Source organism: Ictidomys tridecemlineatus, chromosome 12 (assembly GCF_052094955.1).
Source record: "Ictidomys tridecemlineatus isolate mIctTri1 chromosome 12, mIctTri1.hap1, whole genome shotgun sequence".
Classification (NCBI taxonomy): domain Eukaryota; kingdom Metazoa; phylum Chordata; class Mammalia; order Rodentia; family Sciuridae; genus Ictidomys; species Ictidomys tridecemlineatus.
The window spans coordinates 39,384,407-39,408,894 of record NC_135488.1 but is presented as its reverse complement, the minus strand read 5'-3'; the positions used below and the strand labels follow the sequence as shown (position 1 = coordinate 39,408,894).

The window sequence follows — 24,488 nt, the reverse complement described above, 5'->3', positions numbered from 1 at the left end:
TTTGTGTCATTAAAACAACACTTTTTTGGGGGGTACTGGGCGTTGAACTCAGGGGCACTCAACCACTGAGCCACATCCTTAGGCCTATTTTGTATTTTCTTTAGAGACAGGGTCTCACTGAATTGCTTAGCACCTCATTTTTGCTGAGGCTGGCTTTGAACTCACGATCCTCCTGCCTCAGCCTCTCAAGCCACTGGGATCACAACCATACACCACTGCACCCAGCAAAAGAAGACTTACTGATTACTCACTGTGAACTACCATGCCAAGCCCTTTCCGTGGACCATCTCCTTAGTCCTCACAAAAACTATCTGAAGAACATGTTCTTCTTACCAACCCCATTTTACTATGTAGGAAACTGAGGCACAGGGACAGGAAATCACCTACTCAGGTGCTACAGTTTGGATCTTAAGTGGCTCCCAAACATCTGCCTGTTGAAGGCTTGGTCCCAGACCAGGGGAGGTGGTAGGACTTTAGGAGGTAGAGCCACGTGAGAAGTTAGGTCACTGGGGACACGCCCTTGAAGGGCATCTTGGGGCCCTGGCCCCTTCCCCTCTGTGCTTCCTGGCCAGCACAAGGTGAAGGGGCCTCTTCCACATGCTGCCTCCATGATCCACTGTGCAGACACCCAACCAAAGTAACAGAGACAAGTGACATGGACTCACTTGTCCCAACACTGGAAATGCATCACACCCAGGTCTTCCCGCTGAAAAGCAGACTCAGGATCTGAAGGCAGCCGGCCTATCCTGAGCCTGCCCGGGCATGCTAACTCCACATCAGAATTGGTAAGTTATAAAAAAAAAAAATCATCATTTACTAACTCTGGCAGCTCCCTAAAACTTTCCAATAGGAAATGAAAATGGCTATTAGAGTTAGTTTATTTTTACACAACTAAATAGTCCAGTGATCACAGAGCAACAGAAATGTCTTTATGTATTGTTCACAGAAAGAAGTATTCACGGCCTGGCCTCCTTGGATCCAGTTTTTCCTTTGCCTTTGAATCCTGAAAAAACAAAAGGAAAATGTACAGTTTGGGTCAAATCCTTCTTGGAGTCAAGTCAAGACCCATGGGCAAGTTATTAAAAGCATATTTTACAATTACATATCCGCTGGACGTGTCATAAATGTTTGGATGGGTTTCCCCATAATCGGTACTTGTGAGATGTGCTTTGCTGTGTCTAATTAGGCTGTTATGTCTGTAGAAGTTCTGCAGCCTCAGGGAACACCTTCTGCTTGCTTTTGCTGGGTCATTCTGTCTCCTAGCATAGGGACAGCATCCTCAGGCCTCTGGGGCTGCCTGCTGCGGTCCTGAGACTGGCCGCAGCCCAGGAGGGCTGGGAGGCAGCCTCAGGACAAGGCCCACATGTTCACCACATCCTTGGGGGAGACGGGAGGCCTAGAGGGGCCCTGATGCAGGCCAAGGACTCTGCCCAGATTTAAATTCTGGGTCTCAGGACCCCAGTGAATAGAGGGAACAGCCTTGCCTGGCTGTTCAGAAAGGACCCGGCCATAGGGAGCCTGGGCCCCTCCAGGGGCTCCTTGGTGTTCCCCTGGAGAACCAAGCACCAGGCACGAAGTGAAGGCTGTGACGGTGGCTGAAGAGCCTGCTCCTGCCAGGTGGGTCTGGGGCTCCATGATGCTGACAAGAGGGAGGGGGCAGAGTCCTGGCTTTGGACAATGTTGTGTCTGGGGCCTCGCCAGCCCCTCCCAGCCGCCCCACCCCCTGACCCATCATAACAGCTGCAGGGAGGCTGACCTGGGTCCACCGACTGAGCCTTGTCTTCAAGGTTCCTTCCATTCCTCGACTGCAGGGGGGAAAAGCAAAGGATCCATTTACAGGTACTGAGCCGCAGCTGCCGGGCACTGGCTGGTGTTTTGGTGCAATCCTGTCTCTGTTGAGCCCAGAGGACTTGCTCTCCTCCTTGGGATTTTCCTCCCTGACCTTGGACTCACCTGGTGAGCCCTCCCAGGTCCTCTGGAGCAGCACACAGGACTCCCGCTGCCCCTGGAACCCTGATATTACCCTCTCCCACCCTCCCCCCAGAGCCTTTGCTCAGGGGGTGGGAGGACCCCAAACCACACTCAGGACTTCTCAGTCTGGAGGGACCGTGGAGGTCTGCCCCTCCTCAAATCTCTTCTAGAGAACAGTGCATTAAGAGGTCACACGAACCAAAAAAAGCGCACATGGGCTTGCAATGGGGAGGAGGGGGGGGAGGAGCTGCCTTGGTCAAACAAGTTGGGGAAAGAGGGGGTTCCCGGGGGCCTCTGAGACCCCCGATGAGCTGGGGCCTTGCAGACCTCCATCAGGGTCGAGGGCAGCAGCTTCCAGCCGTGGATTCTGCAGGGAACCTCTCAGCACCCATGGCTCACAGAGAGCATCTAGTGGGATTTGCCTACAATCTGACACGAACACCGAGGACCCAGGGGGTAGCGCACAGTGGTGAATGGCCAATCAAAAACCAAGACTCTGGGACCTTGGCCAGAGCCTCTGTGTCACCTGGGAAGGAAGAGGGACAAGTGTCTGGCCACCTGTCCTGGACACTACTGCTGAGGAATATGGACCCTGGTTTGCCTGTGACTGTCCGTCAAGAGAACCTCTCTCTCCACTTCCCAGACTCCTGGAACTTGGTGTTCTCCGCTTATGTCCGGTTGGTCCTTTCCAAGTGGGAAGGAGGTTTTGATTGAGACACACCCTGAATGTGGGAAGCCATCCGTGACAGAGGACCTCTTTCAGCATCGTAGCCAGTGACAGGGTAGATCCGGTACTGGGCACTTCCCAGGGCAGTCCCGCCAGGATAGACCACCCAAATGCAAGCGAACTTCCTCTCGGTTCTGCTTCGAGGTCTCATGCGGCACTGGAGATGGCCATGACCTGCTAGGAACGGAACAGCCTGCCTGCCCCTGCCTGTGTCTTGTCTTGGTGAAGAACTTTCTGTAGAAAGCCTTTGGTGTGTTCTGATATCAATAGGGCAAAAACAGACCCCTTTCTTTCTTAGAAGCTGGACCTGTCTGGTCAGCTTTGCCTGTCGATGCCCCCTCTTTGAAACGACTTTCTGTGTTCTGTGGTTACTTCGTTGGGCTACTTTCCTCCGCTGTTATGGCTCAGCCAGCCCAACCCACCCAAGGGAAGCCCTTTCCCTCACGCACACAGGACGTGGGCAATACCTAAATTCAGAAAAGAGAGTTCCCACAACTAGACACCAGCTCACCACAGGATCAAGGCCATGCCTGCCTGGGTGTAACACCCAAAGAGGGATGGCGACAGTGGATGGGGGTTAGAAGACAGAAACGAGAAAGTCTCTTATACCCTGAAAAGGAAAAATGGCCGTCCCAAGGTGGCAATGGGATCCTGCAACACAAAACATAAACTGTTATGCAGCCACATTGCATCAAAGGTCCTTCAAATACGTTTATGGAGACCCTTTCCTAAAAGAATGGTCCCAGACCAACAGCATAGTGACACCTGGAAATTCACTAGAAAGGCAAATCCTCAGACCCAACTCCAGACCTACTGACTCTGTGGGGTGGGGCCCAGCCATCTATATTTCAACCAGGTGAATCTGGTGCAAGGTCAAGGTTGAAATCACTGGTGCGTGGAGTTGGTGCCACTGACTACCTCTCCCCAAGTGTGCACGATGTCACATGGGTCGATGAGTCAGAGAGCGGGTCTTCAAGGTCAGCTGGCCCCATGTGACTCTTTGCAGGATTGGAGACGAAATAATCAATAATCGAAGCCAGAGGCATTTCCCCTATCTCCCTGGGATTCTGCCCCAGGTCGGACCCAAGGAAACCCCAATATCAGTGCCCAGGGAACATGTTCAGGGTAACTATCATGAGATGGTTCTTCCCAGAAGGTTCTAGAAGGGCTTTTGGCTCTAAGCATTTCCCTGTCCCTCTCTCTGGAGTCTTTGGGGGTTGTGTTGTCTCTAGAGCTCACATACCTTCTTGGTAAAGTCCACGGAGGCAGCCCCCAGATCCTGCAAGGAAAGGAGGCATTAGGGGCTGGGGATGTGGCTCAAGCGGTAGCGCGCTCGCCTGGCATGCGTGCGGCCCGGGTTCGATCCTCAGCACCACATACCAACAAAGATGTTGTGTCCGCCGAGAACTAAAAAATAAAGATTAAAAATTCTCTCTCTCTCTCTCTCTCTCTCTCTCCCTCTCCTCTCTCACTCTCTCTTTAAAAAAAAAAAAAAAAAAAAAAAAAAAAAAAAGGAGGCATTAGTTAATTCCCCAGGAACCTCGTCCATGACCTGCAGCTATCTGGCTGTGAGCCTGCTCCTCCCCGGCCTCATTCCAAGGTAGCTGGAAGACAGGTGCAAAAAAGCAACTGGAGGGAATGGCTAACCTTGTGGCCAAACGCAAGTTCCTGCTCAGAAGCCAAGCTTGTTTACTTGACTTGAGTTACTTTTTCTGTCCAGGTGTATTTAATTTTCTTGCACCTCCTAAAAATTCCAAATATGAAATGGATTCCTGGGTTTAGACCAAAAACAAAAAATGTTTTATGGCACTAGAGATTGCACCCAGGGACTCTTTGCCACCGAGCTACATCCCCAGCTCTTTTTATTTTGGGGACAGGCTCTCCTTAAGTTGCTGAGGCTGGCCTCAAATTTGCAATCTTCCCACGTGGTCTCAGCCTCCGAGGACACTGGGATTACTGGAGTGCACCAGGGCACCCTGCCAAGTTTAGACAGATTTTCAATGACAAGCCATTTTAGCATCTTCAGCTTGCTCTTTGCTTACGAGCCTGATGCAAGGGCTGAGACAGAGAAGACCTTAGAGCTTGCATGTGGTCAGCAGGGGAAGAGATCAACTGTTCCTGTGCTTAAGATGAACAACTAGGATAAGCCCAGCATGATTGGCACATGCCTGTCATCCCAGCAACTCGGGGTGGCTGAGGCAGGAGGATAATGCATTCAAAGTCAGCCTCAGCAATTGTCTCAAAATACAAATTAAAAAGAAAAACGGTTTGGGGATATGGCTCAGTGATTAAGCACCCCTGGGTTCAATCTCCCTGGTATAAATAAATAAATAAGAAAGAGTGTGGATGTAGCTCAGGGATAGATCACCCTTGGGTCCATTCCCAGTTCTGACGGAAAAGAAAAGAAAAGAAAAGAAGAAAAGAACAACCATGTTTTTAAGAACTAAGCAGTTTCCTGGGAGAAGGGGAAATCTTGGGACTTTTAAGGTAAAACCAGGAAAGTTCTGGGTAAACTAAAGTGAGCTGGTGACCCTACCTGGACTCAGGGTATCCAAAAGAAATTTTAATTTATTTTTCCTACCATGCAGCAAAACCTTGATTCATCATTTGAACAGGCTAGAACTGATCATTTCTAAACTTGCAAAAATAACTCTAAGACGTGGACAAAAGAGCAGCTGGGGCAATGGGAGTTACCAAGGCCAATTTCACGTTGGGAGGGAAGACAGAAGTGAAAAGCAGCACACAGCCAAAGCACAACTTCTGGAGGAAGAGAGGAGGGAACTGGAGCAGGCTGGCCGTGGGGCCCGTCCTTGTGGCCTTTTGAGATATCTCATGGGGTTAAAGTGTAAGGGTCCGGAGAACGTCAGAGGAAGAGACCACCAAGAGACCAACTCATGCAACCGCAGAAGGGGGTTTATTGAGAACCCAGCGCGCTGGGGCTCTGTGCTCACTCAACAAGGGAGAGTGGCCCAGAGACCCGAGCAGGGGTTGAGCAGTGCTTAAGTACACTTTTTGGGGAGGGCAGGAACTTTACATAGGTCACATCCCCTTTAACAAATCATCATACACCAAGAGAAAATCAAACAACAATTCCTGAACATGATTAGTACAGTCATTGGCGGAAACAGGTCCGGCGGGAGTGATAGGTCAATCCTAAGGAGGGGATACATTTAAACTGATTGGTTTGGGCCCTGAATGCTTACGTGCCAAGCTGCACAGGGTCCTAGGTTATTAAACAACTAAATGGTCAGGGAAAATATCTACTGAGCAGTCCCGGGAATTGTCCTAACAGCTACAGGAATTTCAGGTTTTGGGTGTAGCATAGGAACTTAACAATACCTGGTCCTTTACATTTTAACTCAGGCTTTGCAGCTTAGAAACTTTACAATACACTTTAACTTCAATTTCTTTTACTCTTACAAAAGAAAGGAAGGCCAAGGTCAAGGGAGCCACACTCCTGCCCAGCTCCCCCATGCCCCCAACAGAGGAGCCTGAGATTCAAGGAGAGAATAAAAATGAGCCCCAGTACAATGGCCCACATTTCTCGAGGTATTGAATGAACTTGTACAGCACAAAACAATGGTAGAAGAAACTCAGAACATACTGGCTGCGGAAATCTCTTCATCTTTCCGCTGGCGAGCTTGGAGGCCAGGCGCATTAGCGGGTGCACAGCAGGCAGCTGCAACAGAGGGACAGAGGGACAGAGGTTCAGGCAGGAGGCTATGAGGGAGCCCCAGGGGGACTTGCAGGGCCTAGGGCTGTGTGCGTTCCTTTTAACTCACCTCCCTTACAAATGGGTTTAATTTTCAGAGTAAAATCCATTTCAGAGCCAAGCCTCAGATGTTTTATGTTCTCAATAAAGACCTACCGCTTGCTTTGATAGCTGGGTTCCCTTCCAACATGTCATGAATATTCCCAGAGGGTCAATGAGGCTTTGCATCCACCCTGGCACTCTGCGCTACTGGAATGAAGTGTGTTGTCTTAAAGAAGCAGCTCCTGGCAGATTCCTGCTCCCCAGATGGGCTCTCCTGTTCCACGGAGGAGGGGGAGGGCATCCTTATTTTCCTAGACTTCTTGTCTGTGTCTGCTCCCTCATGCCAAGCGAATGCACCTGACCTTATCTAGTCCTCATTAATCCTCCCTAGGTGTTTTGGTTTAGAGTCAACGTTACTCTTCTCTGGGCACTGTGGAGCATGCCTGTAATCCCAGTGGCTAGGGAGGCTGAGGCAGGAGGACTGTGAGTTCAAAGCCAGCCTCAGCAAAAGCGAGGCACTAAGCAACTCAGTGAGACCCTGTCTCTAAAGAAAATACAAAATAGGGCTGGGATGTGGCTCAGTGGACAAGTGCCCTTGAGTTCCATCCCTGGTTCCCTCCCCACCAAACATAAACCAGGTTCTCCCTTTCCTGATTTACTGGTAAATTAAAAGCCAGGCTGTTTTAAATGAACATTGTTACAAATCTCGCTTCTCTTTCCCCTTCCATTTTTCCGTCTCCCTCCTTGGTGCGATGGCCTTTGTTGATAACATCTCCTTCCTTACCTGACCCCCACTTGCTAGAACTATAATACTGATGAGTCTTTGCCTCTTAAGGAAAGAACATTTTGCTGCGTATTTTCCTTTTAAACTGTCTTCTTGCAGATTGGAAAGGCTTCAATATATAAATAAGTGACTTTTTGGAATTTCCAGTAACAGGGCATCCAAACTAAAAGTTATAGTGTATGATCTTCCCAGTATGTCTCAAATCATAGCTCACAGAAATTCACCTACTAGAGCTTCTCCGGGGGTTGACTCAAATTTAGAAAAAGAAAGAGTTGGTGGTTGATGGTTCTTCCACCCATGACACATGCACACCCTGACAGTCGGCAAGATGCACCACCCTGAGTCACTGCTGGAGGAAGCGTACTTTACACACCACACAGCACTTTTCAAAATTTAAAAATAGAAAATAATTTAGAATAATAAAAACAGAGCACAGGACTTACCAAGTTCTTCTTGCACATCTTTTTATGTGCATGACAAAAAAAAAAAAAACTTGTTTCTTACTTTTCCTTTTCTGTAGTATAGTGCCTAACTTTCCAGATCTGTCTGCTACCCACCATCCCCCTCCCACGGAGGACGGAGACAATCCCTACAGCCTTGGGGAGCACCTCGGAAGACACTAATTACAAGGCATCTAGAGGTTCCCTGCTTTTCTATTTGTCTGCACAAATATATTAATCCAGAAAATACAAAAAAAAGGCATGTGGAGAAGTCACTTTTACAGAAGAAGATTATGATTGAAACACTGACCCCGGTTTTAACTGGATATGTCGGCTCCTGAGTTCTGGAGTAGTGAAACAAAAACTAAATAAGAAAAGAAAAGTTATATCAGTATCAAGGGTCACTTGCTCAAATGTGGCAGCTGCACACCCTTGTCACTGGGGCGGAGGTTACTCACCCTTTTGAATATGTCTTGATTATCCTAGAAAGAGAATTGAGAGGGATTTTGACTGACGGGTTTTCCCATACACCTTAATGAATTTACTCATGCATTATGAAATATAGAGCAATCTAAAAAGTAATTCCTCCATTACACAAATTTAATAAGACTACAGTTGGTGCAGGATCTTACAATAAAGAAAGTTGCCAGCGATACATCATCATTTTAAAACAAGATCCCTTTGCAGTCTTTCAAGGGGAAAAACCTACTCTCTAATGCATGAAAGAAAGAATCTAATTGAGTCCCAGATGATTACTTGACTATGCAGTGAAAGCAATTCACATCTGCAGCCTTTGTAAAGGCTGCTGGTTGTATCCTAGTAATCAATTTTTTAGGTTGGGTTTAAACTAACCAACTATTTTTGTTGTTTTCCAAAAGTTTTCTGCATGAATTTTCACTCTTCTTGCAGAAAGCTCAACTCTTCATCTTTAACTCCTTGTTAGTGCCTCACCCTGCCCTTGTCGACGAGGTTAGCAGGCATCTACGTGGCATATCTGACTCACTGGTGTGCTGTGAAGGCGTCTGCAAAACGTGGGTGTCTGTTTTCACATCCATACTTTATGAAATTGCCGAAGAGGACTACTGTGACATCACTACTGGGAACGATCTTTAAATACACTGATCCAGAAAGTGTCCATCATTCGAGTTATCCACAAACATTCTTGAATCGGCTCAAGCCTCAATCAAGACAGAAGCTAAAGTTGTTAACAACACTTCTAATTTTATTTCTGTGAGTGCAGTTACATCTGTCTGCAAACTTTGTGGAGAGATTCTTTGGTGCAAGCTGACAGTAGCAATGCATTCTCTCCCTCCCTTAGCCATGCACGTGTGTGTACACGCTTGCACACGAGCTTAGTGGGTGTACATGCACGGACATCCAATAGAACTAACCAGCATTATTAATAGCAGAGGCTCTGTGCAAATTCACTACTTCCTTATAGCCACCATTTCTTAAGTATTTATTGTTTATTGCTTCTGGTCTTTGTTTGTTTGTTTGTTTGGGGTATCAGGGATTGAACTCAGGGGCACTCGACCACTGAGCCACATCCCCAGCCCTATCTTGTATTTTATTTAGAGACAGGGTCTCACGGAGTTGCTTGGCACCTTGCTGTTGCTGAGGCTGGCTTTGAACTCGTGATTCTCCTGCCTCTGCCTCCCAGGCCATTGGGATTACAGGTGTGTGCCAAAGTGCCCAGCACTTCTGGTCTTCCTGTTGGTATCTGTTCACAGTAGTGTGCATGTATGCATGTGCATGTGTGCACAAATAATTTTTATTTGTTCCATATTCATCAGCTTTACTCAATTACTTTTGTTTTTCAAGCTAAAAATGAGGAAGATGAAATGGTTTTCCTGATTCTAATCATCCCTTCCCACATTTCCTATGTACCTTCCTTTCATTATTTATTTTTCCAAGAAAAAAAATCATGTATAAGATTTTACTCACCTATCTTTTCATTCATTTTCCCCAACTAAAATCCACACTTCATGAGAGCAGGTGGTTTGGTTTGTTTGGGTCACTATGTATCCCTGTCCCCTGGCACGTGACATGCTCTCAATAAATAGCTTTTTTGACTGAATAGCAGGATTCAGCTCACAACTACCTTTTGCCCTTTTACCCACTTAACATCTAATCCCATGTGGCGACATAAGACATGAAGAGCGTCTGTAGGTGGCCTTACTTGTAGAATGTCGTAACTGCTCTCTGAATCGCCTCCAGATAAAAGTTCCCTGGCATCCCAGACCTGGCTTCTTTTGGAAAACAGAACAGGCCCGGGCACAGAGGACACAGAGCCCCAGTGACTCCGGTGGCCCTTGGGCAGCTGAGGGAGCCAAGCTCCAGGAAGGGAAGTGAAAGGCTGAAGATCACATCGTGGGGCAGCAGCAAGCCCAGGAAGAGCCACCATCTCTCCATAGCTTGGAAAGATTGGCACTTTGGTTTGTTTGTTTGCGCTCTGTAATCGGAAACAACGAGTGGGATCACGGCAGACAAATGGAGATGCTAGAAGGAAAGTCATTCCAAGGGGGCCTTGCACTTAGGGACCCCACCACCCAGTTTAATGCTGTGGGTAGCGCAACCCCACAGCCTCTGCTTTGGCAGGGAAGACCCTCACGGCCTTGTGTGTGGGATAAGGAGCCCCCTTACTAAGGGCGGGAGGGGAGGCAGCACCAAGGACATGGAGAACTCCGAGTTCTCTCCTTGGATTTTGGCTCCAGGAACCAAGGCTACAAGGACGGTCACGACAACCGTCTCCACGTATTGCTAATGACAACCTGGAACCAAGAAGAAACAGGCGGGATCATTCGTGGAGTTGGACGAGTAAGTGATAGTTGAGTCTTGAAGAACGAGAATCACTTGCATCAAGAGGCCACGGTGCTGCCAGGCACTGTGGCATGTGCCTGTGATCCCAGCAACTCTGGAAGCCAAGGTGGGGGGATTGCAATTCTGAGGACAAATGAGTGATACCTTGTCTCAAAATTAAAAAATACAAAGGGCCAGGTGTGGCGGGACACGCCTGTAATCCCAGTGGCTTGGGTGGCCTAGACCGGAGGTTCAAAGTCAGCCTCACCAATTTCACAAGGCCTTAAGCAATTTAGCCAGAGCCTATCTCTAAATTTAAAAAAAAAATTAAAAGGGGCTGGGGATGTTGCTCAGTGGTTAAGCACCCCTGGGTTCATCCCTGGTACCAAAAAAAAAGGGGCAGGGGGGACAGGGTGTAGCTCAGTTGTAGAGTTCTCCTGAGTCCAATCCCAATATCACAAAACAACTTAAAAAAGACAATGGTAACCACTTAATGGTAAGTTACCGTGTTTCATGTTCCGGTCACTGTTGAAAGCACTTCACATACGTTAGAGCAACTGACCCGCACAACACGGTGCCGGTGCAACCATTATGTCCATATTACAGATGAGGAAACTGAGGCACAGAATGGTTAAGAAAACCCCAAGTTTGAACAGAGCTAGGCGTCAAGCCCAGGTAGTTGGTTTTAGAGTCTGGGCTCCTAACTGCAGCTGTGAAGGAGACAAAGGCATCCCTGGTGAAGGGAAACACTGTGCAAAGACATTGAGGGTCTGGTGAACCCGAGGACTCGTGAGACGCTGGCTGTGGCTGGAGCATGGTGTGTTGGAGGTGGGCGGTGAGGAAGCCAGAGATGCGGCTCCAGGTGAGGAAAGATGAACCAGGCTGAGACTCACAATTTCCCTTTTGAACTTTTGATTAAATCAACATTTACTTTTTATCCATTGATCTATTTTTATTGGAGTTACTATTAGATCCTTTACATAAGATGTATTATTTGGAGTTACTATTAGATCCAATTTATAATGAATCATGATATGTGATTAATTTTATTAGATGTGGTTATGATAATTGTAAGATTGCACATGAATTACTAATAATTTAGGTGTGTATGTTTGTGTAAGGATATGGTTTATATATTTTAAATAATTTTATGGTAGTTTATATTGAAGAGAAAAATTTGATATTTCCTAAAACCATATCCTTACACACACAAACATACACACCTAAACACACACACAGCATTCTCCTGAAGGTAGCAAAATAAGGTATTTATTGAAGATATAAATTGTCATGTAAGATCAATGTAAGATCATGCACTTTTTAAGAACTCTCACTATCAAGCTTATATTAGCTTTTTTTTTTTTTTAACCTTAGGTTGGTTAAAGAGAGCTGCCCGCTGATTCAGACAATATACCAGCCTCTAGAGCAAAATGAGGGAAACAAATCAAAGAATGAATTTCTTGGTCAATAAAATTCTATTAGAACATATTTAAAATTCTAAAATTCCACTTATGAACACAGGATGATTTTCTTCTACAATGGCAGCGGATTTCAACCCAACCGTCCGCATGCCTTAAATGGGACCATGGAAACAGCAGCAGTGAGTTCTTGCTGCAACACAAAATCTGACCTTAAAATGAATTTAAGTGAACATGATCCACATGATATTTTCGAGACCCAGACGACATAAAAATCTCACTGTACTAACAATAGCGTACCTCAAGCTGCACAGTGTTCAAACCATCTGGAGGCTCCACTGAAGGTTGAGAAACTCCTAGGATGAGAAATCATAAAAACATCAATTAGAGAAAAGAGGTCACAGCACTTATTTTTATGCCTTTGCCATGAAAAACAAACCGAGATTTTATTGAAACAGTAAACCCTCAAAGAACCATACAATGGGGTCATTGGGAAGGTAAGATGTGATACAATGTTGTTAAGAGGATTTTCAAGAAAACACAGGTCTACTTACCACTAGCCACCTGAGATTTGTCACGATGTTAATTTAAAACAGCTTGGCTTTTAATTTTTAGGAGTTCCCAGTATAGATTAGCAAATCAGAAAGGGGGGACCTGTTTATCTTGGCGAGGTACCAGAGATTGAACTCAGGGACACTCAGCCACTGAGCCACATCTCCAGCCTTATTTTGTATTTATTTAGAGACAGGGTCTCACTAAGTTGCTTAGCACCTTGCTTTCACTAAGGCTGGCTTTGAACTCCCAGTCCTCCTGTCTCAGCCTCTGAGCCGCTGGGATTATAGGTGCCTGGCGATCTGGTTTATCTTTTGATGAAACTTATAAAGTTAGACTATCAGAAAATGGTGTCAGCAGGGTCTGTACCTCAGACTCACCTGGAACTTTTGAGAGGTCAGACACCTGTCTCTTCCTGGTCAAGTCCTCCAGGGTTCTGGGAAAAGTTGGGGCCAGCATGCAGCTGGACTCCATCCGACTTTTACTGACTTAAATGAAAATGTCTTCCTATTTGCATGTGATAGGAAACGCGGAGGAAAAACTAATACTGCAGTGGAAAGAATCAACCGGGCAGGTCAAAACCAACCAGGTGAAATTCAATGGCTACATATCAAACCTCAAGTTTGGATTTTTCTAAAATGTGGGACAGGGAATTTACTCCCAAGAGCAGTTTGCATTTTTTTAAAAAAAAAGACTATATGGTATTTTGCTTCCTGCAATCTATTAGTCAAGAGAAATCGAAGGCCATCTTATGTTATATTTAAATAATAGTGTTTAAGCCTTGAAAAGTAATAGTCTGGCTTGAAATGAGAGACTATAAGGTAGAGTTTAAGTAAAGTAACTAATTATAAATTTCTCTGGAAAGAGAAAAATTAAAATGTGTATATTAGCTGCCTTCAACTATTTTGAGAACTGCCATAAGTAGGAAATCATAGACTTATTTTATATATTACCAAAGAACAGAAATAGAGCTCAAGGTTAGAAGTTACATGTGATCACATTTCAGCTCAATGTAAAGAAATTTTCAATGATGGCAATGATTCAACAATGCAAAGTGATGGAAACCGATATTGTAAGAATTTATTGAGATTGGTTTGTATTAATGAGAAGATAAAGATCGCCAGGGACAGTGGCACCTGCCTGCACACACCTGTAATACCAGCAGCTCAGGAGGCTGAGGCAGGAGGATCACAAGTTCAAAGCCAGCCTTAGCAAAAGTGAGGCACTAAGCAACTTGGTGAGATCCTGTCTCCAAATAAAATACAAAATAGGACTGGGGATGTGGCTCAGTGGTGGAGTGCCCCTGGGTTCAGACCTGGTACAAAAAACAAACAAAAAAAAAAAGGTGATCACAAATTTCCAAGGGATTTTCAACAGGGTAATATAAACAGGATTCTACTGCAGCACAGAAGACACAGCAGCTGGCTGTCTTAGGGTGGCAGTGAGTTGGAGGTCACTGAAAGAAATCAAATAGAATCTAAAAGACCTTTGCAGGGGAACTGCAGAGTGGAAACCTACACTCTGGGTGATGTCAGATCTGATGATCTCCATGGTTCCTTGCAATGCCCACGTTTTGTGATTTAAAAATGGGGCATGGAAAAACAAGCACACTGCTGTTTGGAATATGTTTTCTCTTTGAATAGATTTGTAAGTATTTTCTACTCCTCTAAATCAAAATTCGAATGGGAAAAAAAATCTAAAATTTTGCCATCGTCTATGTTTCCTACCATAGATTTCCTGCCACAACACACTTCCCTGCATCCTATGGAAAATTACTTGGAGATGCTGATAATGCATTAGGGATACAAACCCTGACCCCTCCGCTGGTTCCCTACAAATGCACTGGTTCTCACCATATACCTGTCCTCAGTATTTGTCCAAGAGAATTAAAGCCAGCATGCTACAGGGACATGTCTTTATAGCAGCACCGTTCACAATAGCCACGTTATGGGACCACGCTAGGCGTCCATCAACGGCTCAAGGAAATGTGGTATCTACACCCGATGGAGTTTTATTCAACCCTGAAGAAGAATGCAACTATGGCATTTGCTGGAAAAAAATGGATAGAATTAGAGAGCATTAGGTTAAGCCAAATAAGGCAGCCTCAGAAAGCCGAGGGTCGTATATCCTCTGGCTTGTGGAAGCTAGAGAGGCGCAGGGTGGGGTTTCATGAAGTCAGGGGGTGTCGATTTCATGAAAATGGAAGAGAGAACAGTAGACGTGGGCCAGGGAAGGGAGGAGGAAGGGGAGGTATGGGCCATGAAACTGACCAAATCATGCAAGTACGGGATCGAATCCGCATCAACGAACCCACTATGGTGTGCCACCAGGATGCACTCTTTAAAAGGAGGACAAACACCGAGGCAAACTGCTCTCAGTTCAAGTTGGTGAGAGGCGCCCGCGCGGGGCCAGCACCTCGGACAGCGACCCGCGCCAGACAGACGCTGGGCCCGGGCTTCAGCTCTGCAATGGGTCGGCTCGGGGGACCTGCCCCGGGAAAGGCTTTGAAAAGATTCCTTTTTTCCCCCGCTCCTGTGCGCGCTCTTCCCCGACCCCTCTCCAGCCGCCGGACCATTCCCAGTCTTTGGGACTCAAACTCAGGGTCACCCCCTCGGTTCTTGTGTCTTAAGAATTCCAGGACCACAAAGCGCTAAGCGGGGTCTTCCCCAAGCCATATAGGGCCAGGCCTCACCCCTCACACTCCAATCTCAGCAGGACCCCTCTGGGGTAGGAGCTGTGGACGCACAGTCCCGCTCCTTCGCTCCTTCGGTGACAGGCGGCGGCATCTCCCCTTGTCCACTCTCCCTTAAAGGGTCAGAAATAAGCCGAGCCAAGGACCGTACCAAGGATCGCCAGAAAGCAGGAGGGCAGGAAGAGGGGTAGTAGGTGGAGGAGTGAAACTTGACCCCCTCCTGAAGTGCCCTGAGGGTCCAGGTCAGTCTCAGTGTGGCTGAGAGGCCCGGTGAGCCCGCCGGTGGTCCCCTTACCTGAGGCAGGGATCTGCAGCATGCAGAAGCAGTAGACAGCCAAGACAGGAAGGAACTGGGGAAGAAGACGAGGCATCTTGACCGCCTGGCTTCGCTCTGCTGGCCACAGACCTGTGTTGCTAGGACAAGGGGCCAGCATCTCTCCAAGTTCCCCAGGCGCAGGCCACCCCCGCCCCGTGTCTGCCCAGCCCAGTCAGTAGGTGCCTTTACTGGCAATATCCTGGAGCCCATTGGCTGAGCACCGATCAGCTTTGACGCAGGAGGACCCTGACTTCCTCATAGATGTCACGCTGGGCCCTTATTTGTAGAATAATATCCTCCTGGTGTAAGCATTGTAGAGCGTCATCTTTTCCAACCAGCAATAAAAATAAAAAGTGGAGAGTCATAATTGTTAGGCTATAATGGCCTGAGGAGCACTTCTGAAGGAAGTGCATTTTCTCTATTTTTTTTTTAATCAAAGAAATGGACATAAATCTACAAGCTCGTGCATGCTGAAATCTTACTTCCTAGGAAGGAGTTGATTTTCCACCACTAACAAAGGGCATTTTGTATCCTTTGGTGCACCCAAGGAGGACGACATTTGGAGTCTTGGATGTCATATTTTAAGAAGCCAAAAGTTCAGTTAGAGTTCTGTTGTCCTTTCAATCACAGTTAGAAATTTGCCTCTTTAAGGTTTTTTCCCCTATTGGTTTCTACGAACAAGTTAAATATTTATAATTGCCGGTATTCAAGAAAGCCTGGTGATGTTGTTATTTCATAATAATAAAAATAAAATTACCCCGTCCACTGAGTTCCTCCATATTGGGATCTGTTTTAAGCATTTCTCAAGGAGAAGAGCAGGAATTTGAACTCAGAGATGCCTGGGCCCAGTCACATCTGTAAAGATTTTAGTTAAAAATTTTGTGTTGTTTTAAGTTTCCTTAGGGTTAGATATAGGACAGAAGGAAGGAAAATGAACTCTTCTATATCTTGCAAAAATAGTAACATATATATAGCACACATGAGATAGTACCCCCCCCAGGTAGGCCCACCTCTAATTTTTGCCCATTTTGAGACTAGGGGGTAAGTAAAAACTGTTGAAAGCTTTTAGTGCCTCAAACACGTTAATATTATGTGTGTTTGTATGCATGTGCACACACACACACTTTTTAAAACTTTTTTTTTTTGGTCATTTTTAAGTTAGTTTACTTTACCTAAGTCATGTTTTATAATTTTTTTTTTAAATCAATGAACTTTTAAAAAATAATTTCAGGTGACAGTTGCTCAGAAGAGATTATTTCTTTGTGATTTAAAATGTGATATTTCTGAAAAAAAATTCAATTCATAACACAGAGGGAAATTTGAATTATTTTACAGCCATGATAGTTTGCCTACTTCCTTGAGTTACCAAGAAATAGCGATGTCTATTTGTTGCAGTATTCAGCACTTAGCTTCAAGGAGAACCAACCAAGTTCTTTATGTCCTAGGCCAGAGATTTTGCCGTTTGTATTAAAATATACCCACCGCCTACCAGCAGATCTTTACTGAATCCAAAGAAAACATGAATGACTGCTTTTGGAACGTGAATCACTTACCTATGTGATACCAAACACAATTACTTCAGACATTTTTTTTTTTTTTAAATAGAGTGAGAGAGGAGAGAGAGAGAGAGAGAGAGAGAGAGAGAGAGAGAGAGAGAGAGAGAGAATTTTTAATATTTATTTTTTAGTTCTCGGCAGACACAACATCTTTGTTGGTATGTGGTGCTGAGGATCGAACCCGGGCCGCATGCATGCCAGGCAAGCGCGCTACCGCTTGAGCCACATCCCCAGCCCCTACTTCAGACATTTTAGATGACACACATAACGGCAAAGTTATTGTGGTAGTTCTAGTAGGTTATTAATCAAGTTCTTCTTGAACATCTGGTCTAGGTCCACCACTAACTGCTGTTGTATATACAAACACACATTTTTTTTTTTCAAATAAAATATCTGTGACAACTTCAATTTGTATCAAACTTAGGCTTCCTTTACATTTTGTCCACATTATTTCTTGGCTATTCAGGACAAAAATAAAAGTTTTATTTTTAATGTTAATTCAGAAGAGGAAAAATATAAGGAAAAAATCTGCATTCTTACTATTCAAAAACATCGGTAGGACCATGCTGTGTCCCCAGAGAATCTGTAGGTTAAAGTCCTATACCCTAATGTGACTGTATTTAAAGACAGGGCTTTCAAAGAGGCAACTGAGGTTAAATGAGGTCTTAAGAATAGACTCTAACTAAAGAGGACTGGGGGCCTTCTAAGAACAGTAAGAGACCCCAGAGCTCTGTCTCTCTCCTGGCTTGTGCACAGAGGAAAGGATCCAGAGGACACAGTGAGGAAGGATTCTGTCTGCAAGCCAAGAAGAGAGACCTTGCCGGAAACCAACCCTCTGGCTCTTTGACCATAGACCTGCAGCCTCCAGAGAAGTAGAAAATAAATTTCTGCCGTGAGAAAATAAACCTCAGAATGAAAATTAAAACTACACTGAGATTCCATCTCATTCTAGCCAGAATGACAATTATCAAGAATACAAGAAACTATAAATGTTGGCGGGGATGTGGGGAAAAAGATACACGCGTACATTGCTGGCAGGACTGCAAATTGGTGCAACCACTCTGGAAAGCAGTATGGAGATTCCTTAGAAAAACTGGAATGGAACCACCCCCTGACCCAGCTGTCCCACTCCTCACTTTATACCCAAAGGACTTAAAATCAGCATATGACAGTGATGAAGCCACATCAATGTTTATAGCAACCTAACTTACAATAGCTAAACTATGGAACCAACCTAGGTGCCCTTCAACAGATGAATGGATAAAGAAAATGTGGTACATATACACAATGGAATAGTACGCAGCCATAAAGAAGAATGAAATGATGGCATTTGCCAGTAAATGGATGGAACTGGAGACGATCATGCTAAGTGAAATAAGCCTTTGATAAGAGGATGCTAACCCACAATAGGGGGAGGGGAGTAGAGGTTCACAGGAATGGATGGGGGAAGGTGGAAGGAGAGAGGGGAATGGGAATAGGAAAGACAGTAGAATGAATCAGATATATCTTTGCTATGTTCATATCTGAATACATGACCAATATAACTTCAAAAATGGGATGTTATATGCCATGTGTATATATCAAAATATACTCTACTGTCATGTATAACTAAAACGAACAAATAAAAAATTTTAAAAAAGAAATCTCAGTCTGTGGTATTTTGTTATGGTGCTCTAAGCAGAATAATACAAAAATAAGTGATTTTTAACCAATTCAATTCATAAAGTAAATGAAAAATAAATTTGGAAACTCTCCTTGTTTTCAATGCTTTAAATGCTATAAAATAACAAGAACTAAATGGTATAATAAATATGCACCACATTAAAGAAGAAAACTAAAAAATTTACTGAAGAACTGAATATTCGTTTATTCTTGAATAAATGCAAGGGTGCTTATTGTCTTAAACAAGGTTCAGTCTTGTTAAAGGTACAATTAAGTATGAATTTATAAATCATGTATGATTCTTGATGAAAATCCAATATCACTTTTTCATGGAATTTTAAAACTGATTCTAAAATTAATTTGGGAGAGAGAAAATATTTAATAATATTTGACAAATTTTGGGGGGAAACCCCTGAGATTTTGTCAATGTCAAAATGAATTATAAGGCAGTGGTAATTGTGGGAGTGATTTTTGTTATTGATCCAGTAACGGGCCAATAGATCAAGAGAATGGAGGAGAGTCTCGAAGCCAATTAATGTAGTACGAAAGAAAGGTGGCATTTCAAATCAGCAAAAAGGGTGAACTGCTCCATAATGGAGTTCAGGACAATCGGCTAGACCATTTAGCAAAAAATGTTTTCCCTATTTCACACTCTAAATTAAAACAAATCCCAGAAGATTAACACACGACAAACTAAACCCAACACACACATACATACTCTCTCTCTCTCCCTCCCTCTCTCTCTCTCTCTCTCTCTCTCTCTCTCTCTCTCTCTCTCTCTCTCTCACACACACACACACACTACTGTAAGGGTTTTCACATCGTCTGTATATTATGCTGGTTTGACACTTCCAGAAGCCTTGCTGGCTGCAGGGAGACCAGCCTGCCCAGGGCTAGACAGAGACTCGGCCAGGAGCATGCCTGTGTAGGTTAGATCCAGAGGGTCCCCAGAGGCTGGATTCCAGTCTGAGGAGCTACTGGGAGGTGGTGCAACCTTTTGGTTCCAGGGTCTAGTGGGAGGAAGTTAGGTTATTGGCAGTGTGTCCTTGAAAGGGACATAGGAGCCCCAGTTCCTTCCTATTTCCCTCTTTGCTTCCTGGTCACGTTAAGGTAACTTCCTCTACCACACACTTCAGCCATAAGGTACTGTCTCACCCTAGGCATAAAACCAGTGAAGCCAAGTGACTGTGGAGAGGAAACTGTGAACCCATGAGGCGAACAAAACAAAACGTTTTTTCTTTTAAATTGTTCCTCAGGTGTTTTGTCACAGCAACAGAAAGCCAACGCAATGCATTCCATATGCAAACTCACAATCCATGATGGCACGCCTCTGTCTGGTCTCTGTACTGGAGGAGCCAGTGTTCCTCTACCTGAGTCATCCCAGAGCCAGGTACCAGGGAACTAGGTGCCATTACTCTAGCCCAAAGCCTGGGAAGTTATTTAAATGAGCCACTCCTAAACCTTTCACCAGGTCCGCCTTGCCTTTCCCGTGGGAACCCCAGTGGTGGTATTGGCATCAATCTTCCCCTTGCCCCTCCTTTCTGCCTCCACGTGTCATGTGTCTTTCTCATGCGGTCCTTTGTAATGTGGAATGTCTCCAGTCTCTAGGACCTATCAGAGCAGACGCTGTTGGACAACTCAACAAACCCTTCATACGTTGAAAACCTAAACTGAAAAGGCAATGAATGCACCTCAGCTCCCAGGCATCGGAGCTCCGCCTCACAGCACTGGGGTGTCGTTGTGTCTGCCCGTGATGGGGGGCTACCTGGCAGCTCATTCTTCCTGCTGCAGCCCAGCACTGCCAAAAAGAACTGTGCTGCATGATGAAAAGACCAAAATCCAAAATTGGAAGCGGAATTCTCAATGGCTGAGCCTTGCCCCCGCACCATTGTAAAGAAATCATACATAAGTCACCATCACAGTTGGGAACCATCTGCCTGATGAACTGGCTCTGCCTGCACTTCTGCCTGTGTCTTCTCCTGTGGCCACACTTGCCTGTCCACCACCTAGAAGAATACAAGGGTTTGGAGCGTGGGTCGGTGACAGAATGCTTGCCTAGCATGCATGAGACTACTCGATTTGATTTTTTATTTTATTTTTTTGGTACCAAGGATTGAACCCAGGGGTGCTTAACCACTGAGCCACATCTCCAGCCCTTTTAACATCTTACTAGAGACAGGGTCTAGTTGAGTTGCTTAGGCCTTGCTAAGTTGCTGAGGCTGGCTTTGAACTCGTGAGCCTCCTGCCTCGGCCTCCAAACTGCTAGGATTGCAGGTGTGCGCCCACTGTGCCCAGCTCAGTTTGATTTTTTTTTAATACAACTCCCCAAAACACAGAGATACTTATTTTTTAAAAAAACTTGTTAAAAAATAGTAGAAAATTGCTCTTGAGCAAAGCATAAAACAGAGAAGCCATAAAAGTAAAGATTAATGAATTTTATTATATTTTCAAAAGTTCTAAATTTTAAAAAGGAGATTATGTTCAAAATCAGCATGGAAAATATAGGACAAGTACTCACAAAAGCTGTAGGGGATCTTAGGGAGAGGAGGAGGAGGAGGAAGAGGGGGTAGATGATGAGGGCGTGGAGAGAGGAGAGGGAGGAAGAGGAGGAGGAGGAAGGAGGAGGAGGAGGAGGAGGAGAAGGAGGAGGAGGAGGAAGACTGTGGCATGCTGGAAAGAAGCAGCATAACTCCCCATTATAGAGGAGATTATTGAATTAACTATGGAATATTGATGACATGTAAATGTCTGTGACTGCAGGAAACTTCTTTATAGCATAATGAGTAAAGAAAAAACTTATAAAGACTGCATTCCATATGCTCTAGTATCAGTTTGCTTCTGCTCATAACAAGCCACTCCAAAATAGCCAGTTCAGCCATCCGGGCTGGGCTCCATAGGCAGATCTTAGGGTCTGCGCTGGGCTCAGGTGATGACAGGTGGGCTCCTTACACACTCACACTCACCTGCCGAGCAGACAGGGCACCTGAGTTCTTTTCCCATGAAGACTCTCGTTCTCCAGTTATCAGGCCCCATAACAGTATTAAGAGGGGTGACCTTTGGGTGGAGGTTCAATCGTGAGGTCTCTGTCCTCATGAATCCATACTATTGTTCTCCAGCTTGTTTGAGAATTCTAAGACGGTGAGAGTCGGGGTCACCAGGCCTCTTGAGTCCCAGGTTTGGAGCTGGGTACAACTTCACTTCTCTTGTACCCTATGTCACTCAAGGTCGGTCACAAGGCTATCCTAGATCCAAGTGGTGGGAAAATAGTTCCACCTCTTAACGAGATGAACCGACAAGTGTGATGGCCAATTCTGCAATCTACCAACTTCCACTTATGTAAAAATCTATTCAAAAAATAACACGTGATTACACACATATGTATGTAGGAGAATGCAAAGTCAGAGGTCGGGGTATTGCAGGCCCAGCTCCACCAATATCAGTGATTCTTAAGAGGGGTGAGAGGGTGCGGGATCATTAAGATCTTTGGCATCACATGTGCTTTTTGATTTTCACGCTGACTACTTATGAATAACTTGTGTAAGTAAAGCTAAATATAAAAAAGTAATAAGCTCTGAAATAATCTTTGAGCATCTGAATTAATATCCAAAGATCTGATGTTACATATAAAACAGGCCAATTCCAAACATTATTTCATTACTTTTCTTTTTCTGAAGTATTTTCCTGTGTTAAGCACTATGCAGAGGGTTGTAATCCACTATGTATGTGGATTCCTCTGTTCCAAGCCAATTTAATAAGATGTAACTGCTTTTGAATAGATAAGCTCACCCTGTCGAGATCCCATACTATTTGAAACACTCATTTGCAGAGAACTCCTCCTTCCACCTGAAATTAGTTTCCACTTTTGTAAATGGCTATTAGGATAAAACTCAGCAGGCTTTCAAGAAACTGAACCTCAATCTCCAAGATACAAAAAGTGTCATTTCTAAATCGATGAGAAGTTTCCACTCTCAAAGTCTAAGTTCCTGAGTTCTCCGTGGTACCTGATGTCCTTTGATAACCATGAGTCCAAAGTCAATTAAGAGGCACATATGGAAATTGATGTTTGAGGGCGCTGCAGGAAGGAAAAAAATGATTTTCCCTCTGAGTTGGGATAGAACCCTGTGAAGAAAGGCAAATTAACAAAGAAAAAAAAAATAAATGGAACTTTGACCACATGGTGTTATGGTTTAGATGACGGCATCTCCTCCCAAATTCATGTTGAAACTTAATTCATGTTGAAATAAGATTAATGCTGTAACAGTATCAAGAGGGATGACCTTTGGGTGGAGGTTCAATCATGAGGGCTCTGTCCTCATGAAGGCAATGAGCTTCCTTACAAAAGGGCTCGAGGTTGACTGGAGCACTCTCTTGCCCTCCCATCCACGTGAGGACACAGTGTGTCCCACCCCTCTGGAGACACCATCTTGGAAGCAGAAAGCAGCCCTCACCAGACAGTGCCATTACACTGATCTTGGCCTTCCCAGCCTTCACAGCTATAATAAAAAAAAAAAAAAAAAATTCATTCTTTAATTATCCAACCTCGGCTATTTTGTTATAGCAGCGCAAACCAACTAAGACATTCATTCACATAACCTCCAGGATACATGGAAGGTACCCAGAAAAAAAAAAATGAGTGAATCTCAAAGAGATGCCTTAAATACTATCTTCAGTTGAAAAAAAAAGTGGGGGGAGGGGGATGGAGAGGGTTCCATTATGGGGTATGGGCAGGAAAAACAATATAATCCAGGGAAATGTTTGTTAGGCAGGGTCCAGTCACTACCATCTCCATTGACAAAGAGTTTCTGGTGGTGTAAAGTCACTCTTCTCTTCCGGGTACAGAGAGACACACTTCCAAATGGAGATTTCCTTTATGGTTGTCAATTTGTCTTACAAATGGATGACTTCTACTCTATTTTCAGAACTTGTCCTGTGTCTGCTGTTTCCCAAAATAATCAGTTCAAAATCATCCTTATGCAAAGGAGGCGTATTTTGGAGTGGCCTATTCTGGTCTCCTGCAGTCCTATTTTGGGGCCATGTATTCTGAGCTCCCTCAGTGTCTATCTATACAGCAGGAATTCTTAGAAAGGTTTATTTCAGATTCTGGCTGTCAAATTCCCCAAAGCTGTTGGGTAGCAAAAAAGGCCAGCCCCCCCACACACACACATACACACACTGGTTAATACTGTCCCCACCCACCCAAAATGTACTCTCTCTTCTTCCCGCCTCCCGGGCCTGTCTCCTGGGCTTTCTCTTGGCCCTCGCACTGGCCTCCATTCTGGGCTGTTGCGGAGTGAGGGGGCTGGGAAAGGCGTGTCATCTCAGGAGAACCAGGGTGTGCTGGCACATCAGGTCCCTGAAAGTCAGAGCCCCTGGCTTTCCCGAGATGGACACCTTTCCTTACTCCCTTCTGATCATGCAGAGTTGGAAACCTGCAAAGCCAACCCCCTTCCCAGCTGGCTTCTGTCAATGGAAGAGGGGGTTGGGAGGTGGTTGGAAGAGAAAAGGAAGAAAGGAGCCATTTTCCCCTCCAGCAGCTCCTGTGCATGACTTCAGGTGCCTAGCCCTGCAGAGGCAGGAGGTCTGTGCTCCCCGGAGAGGAAGGACACCCGTGGTCACTGGAGCAGCAGCTCCAGCAGGGCTCCATTAGCCTCAGTGGCCACACAAACATGGACCTCTCTTCCTCCAGCCATGGCCCATCCTGGGTGACCTTCATTCTCCTTCTGGGATGACGTCCTTTTTTACTGCTCTTGATGTATAACTGGCACACGATGAGCAGTGTACATTTAAATTCTATAATCTGATAGATTTAGCTCCAGT

At 45.1% G+C, this 24,488-nt stretch overlaps 1 protein-coding gene across 2 annotated transcripts; it reads right to left on the bottom strand.

Annotated features, from left to right (window-relative positions):
* Window positions 1-860: 860 nt before the first annotated feature.
* On the bottom strand, window positions 861-16,000 carry Nms (neuromedin S). Of its 2 annotated transcripts, XM_040270799.2 has the most exons (9): window positions 15,433-16,000; window positions 12,194-12,249; window positions 8,135-8,158; window positions 7,987-8,040; window positions 6,303-6,377; window positions 3,942-3,977; window positions 3,308-3,349; window positions 1,757-1,805; window positions 861-1,003 (listed from the first exon to the last, which is right to left on the bottom strand). In XM_040270799.2, exons 1-9 carry the CDS (start codon window positions 15,569-15,571, stop codon window positions 957-959), a joined length of 522 nt encoding a protein of 173 aa, XP_040126733.1. In that variant the 5' UTR covers window positions 15,572-16,000; the 3' UTR covers window positions 861-956. The 2 variants fall into 2 exon arrangements, with proteins under 2 accessions (XP_040126733.1, XP_040126735.1); XM_040270801.2 differs by lacking the exons at window positions 7,987-8,040; window positions 8,135-8,158.
* Between the last annotated feature and the right edge of the window lie 8,488 nt (window positions 16,001-24,488).

What these genes read in the sequence shown, in the direction of transcription:
- Nms (XM_040270799.2), bottom strand. Translation starts at nt 15,571, where the DNA reads ATGCTGGCCCCTTGTCCTAGCAACACAGGTCTGTGGCCAGCAGAGCGA. An exon ending in GCTGCAGATCCCTGCCTCAG is followed by an intron (nt 12,250 to 15,432) that starts GTAAGGGGACCA and finishes TTCTCATCCTAG; the next exon opens with GAGTTTCTCAACCTTCAGTG. An exon ending in ATCAAGACATATTCAAAAGG is followed by an intron (nt 8,041 to 8,134) that starts GTGAGTAACCTC and finishes TTTCTTATTTAG; the next exon opens with TTTTTGTTTCACTACTCCAG.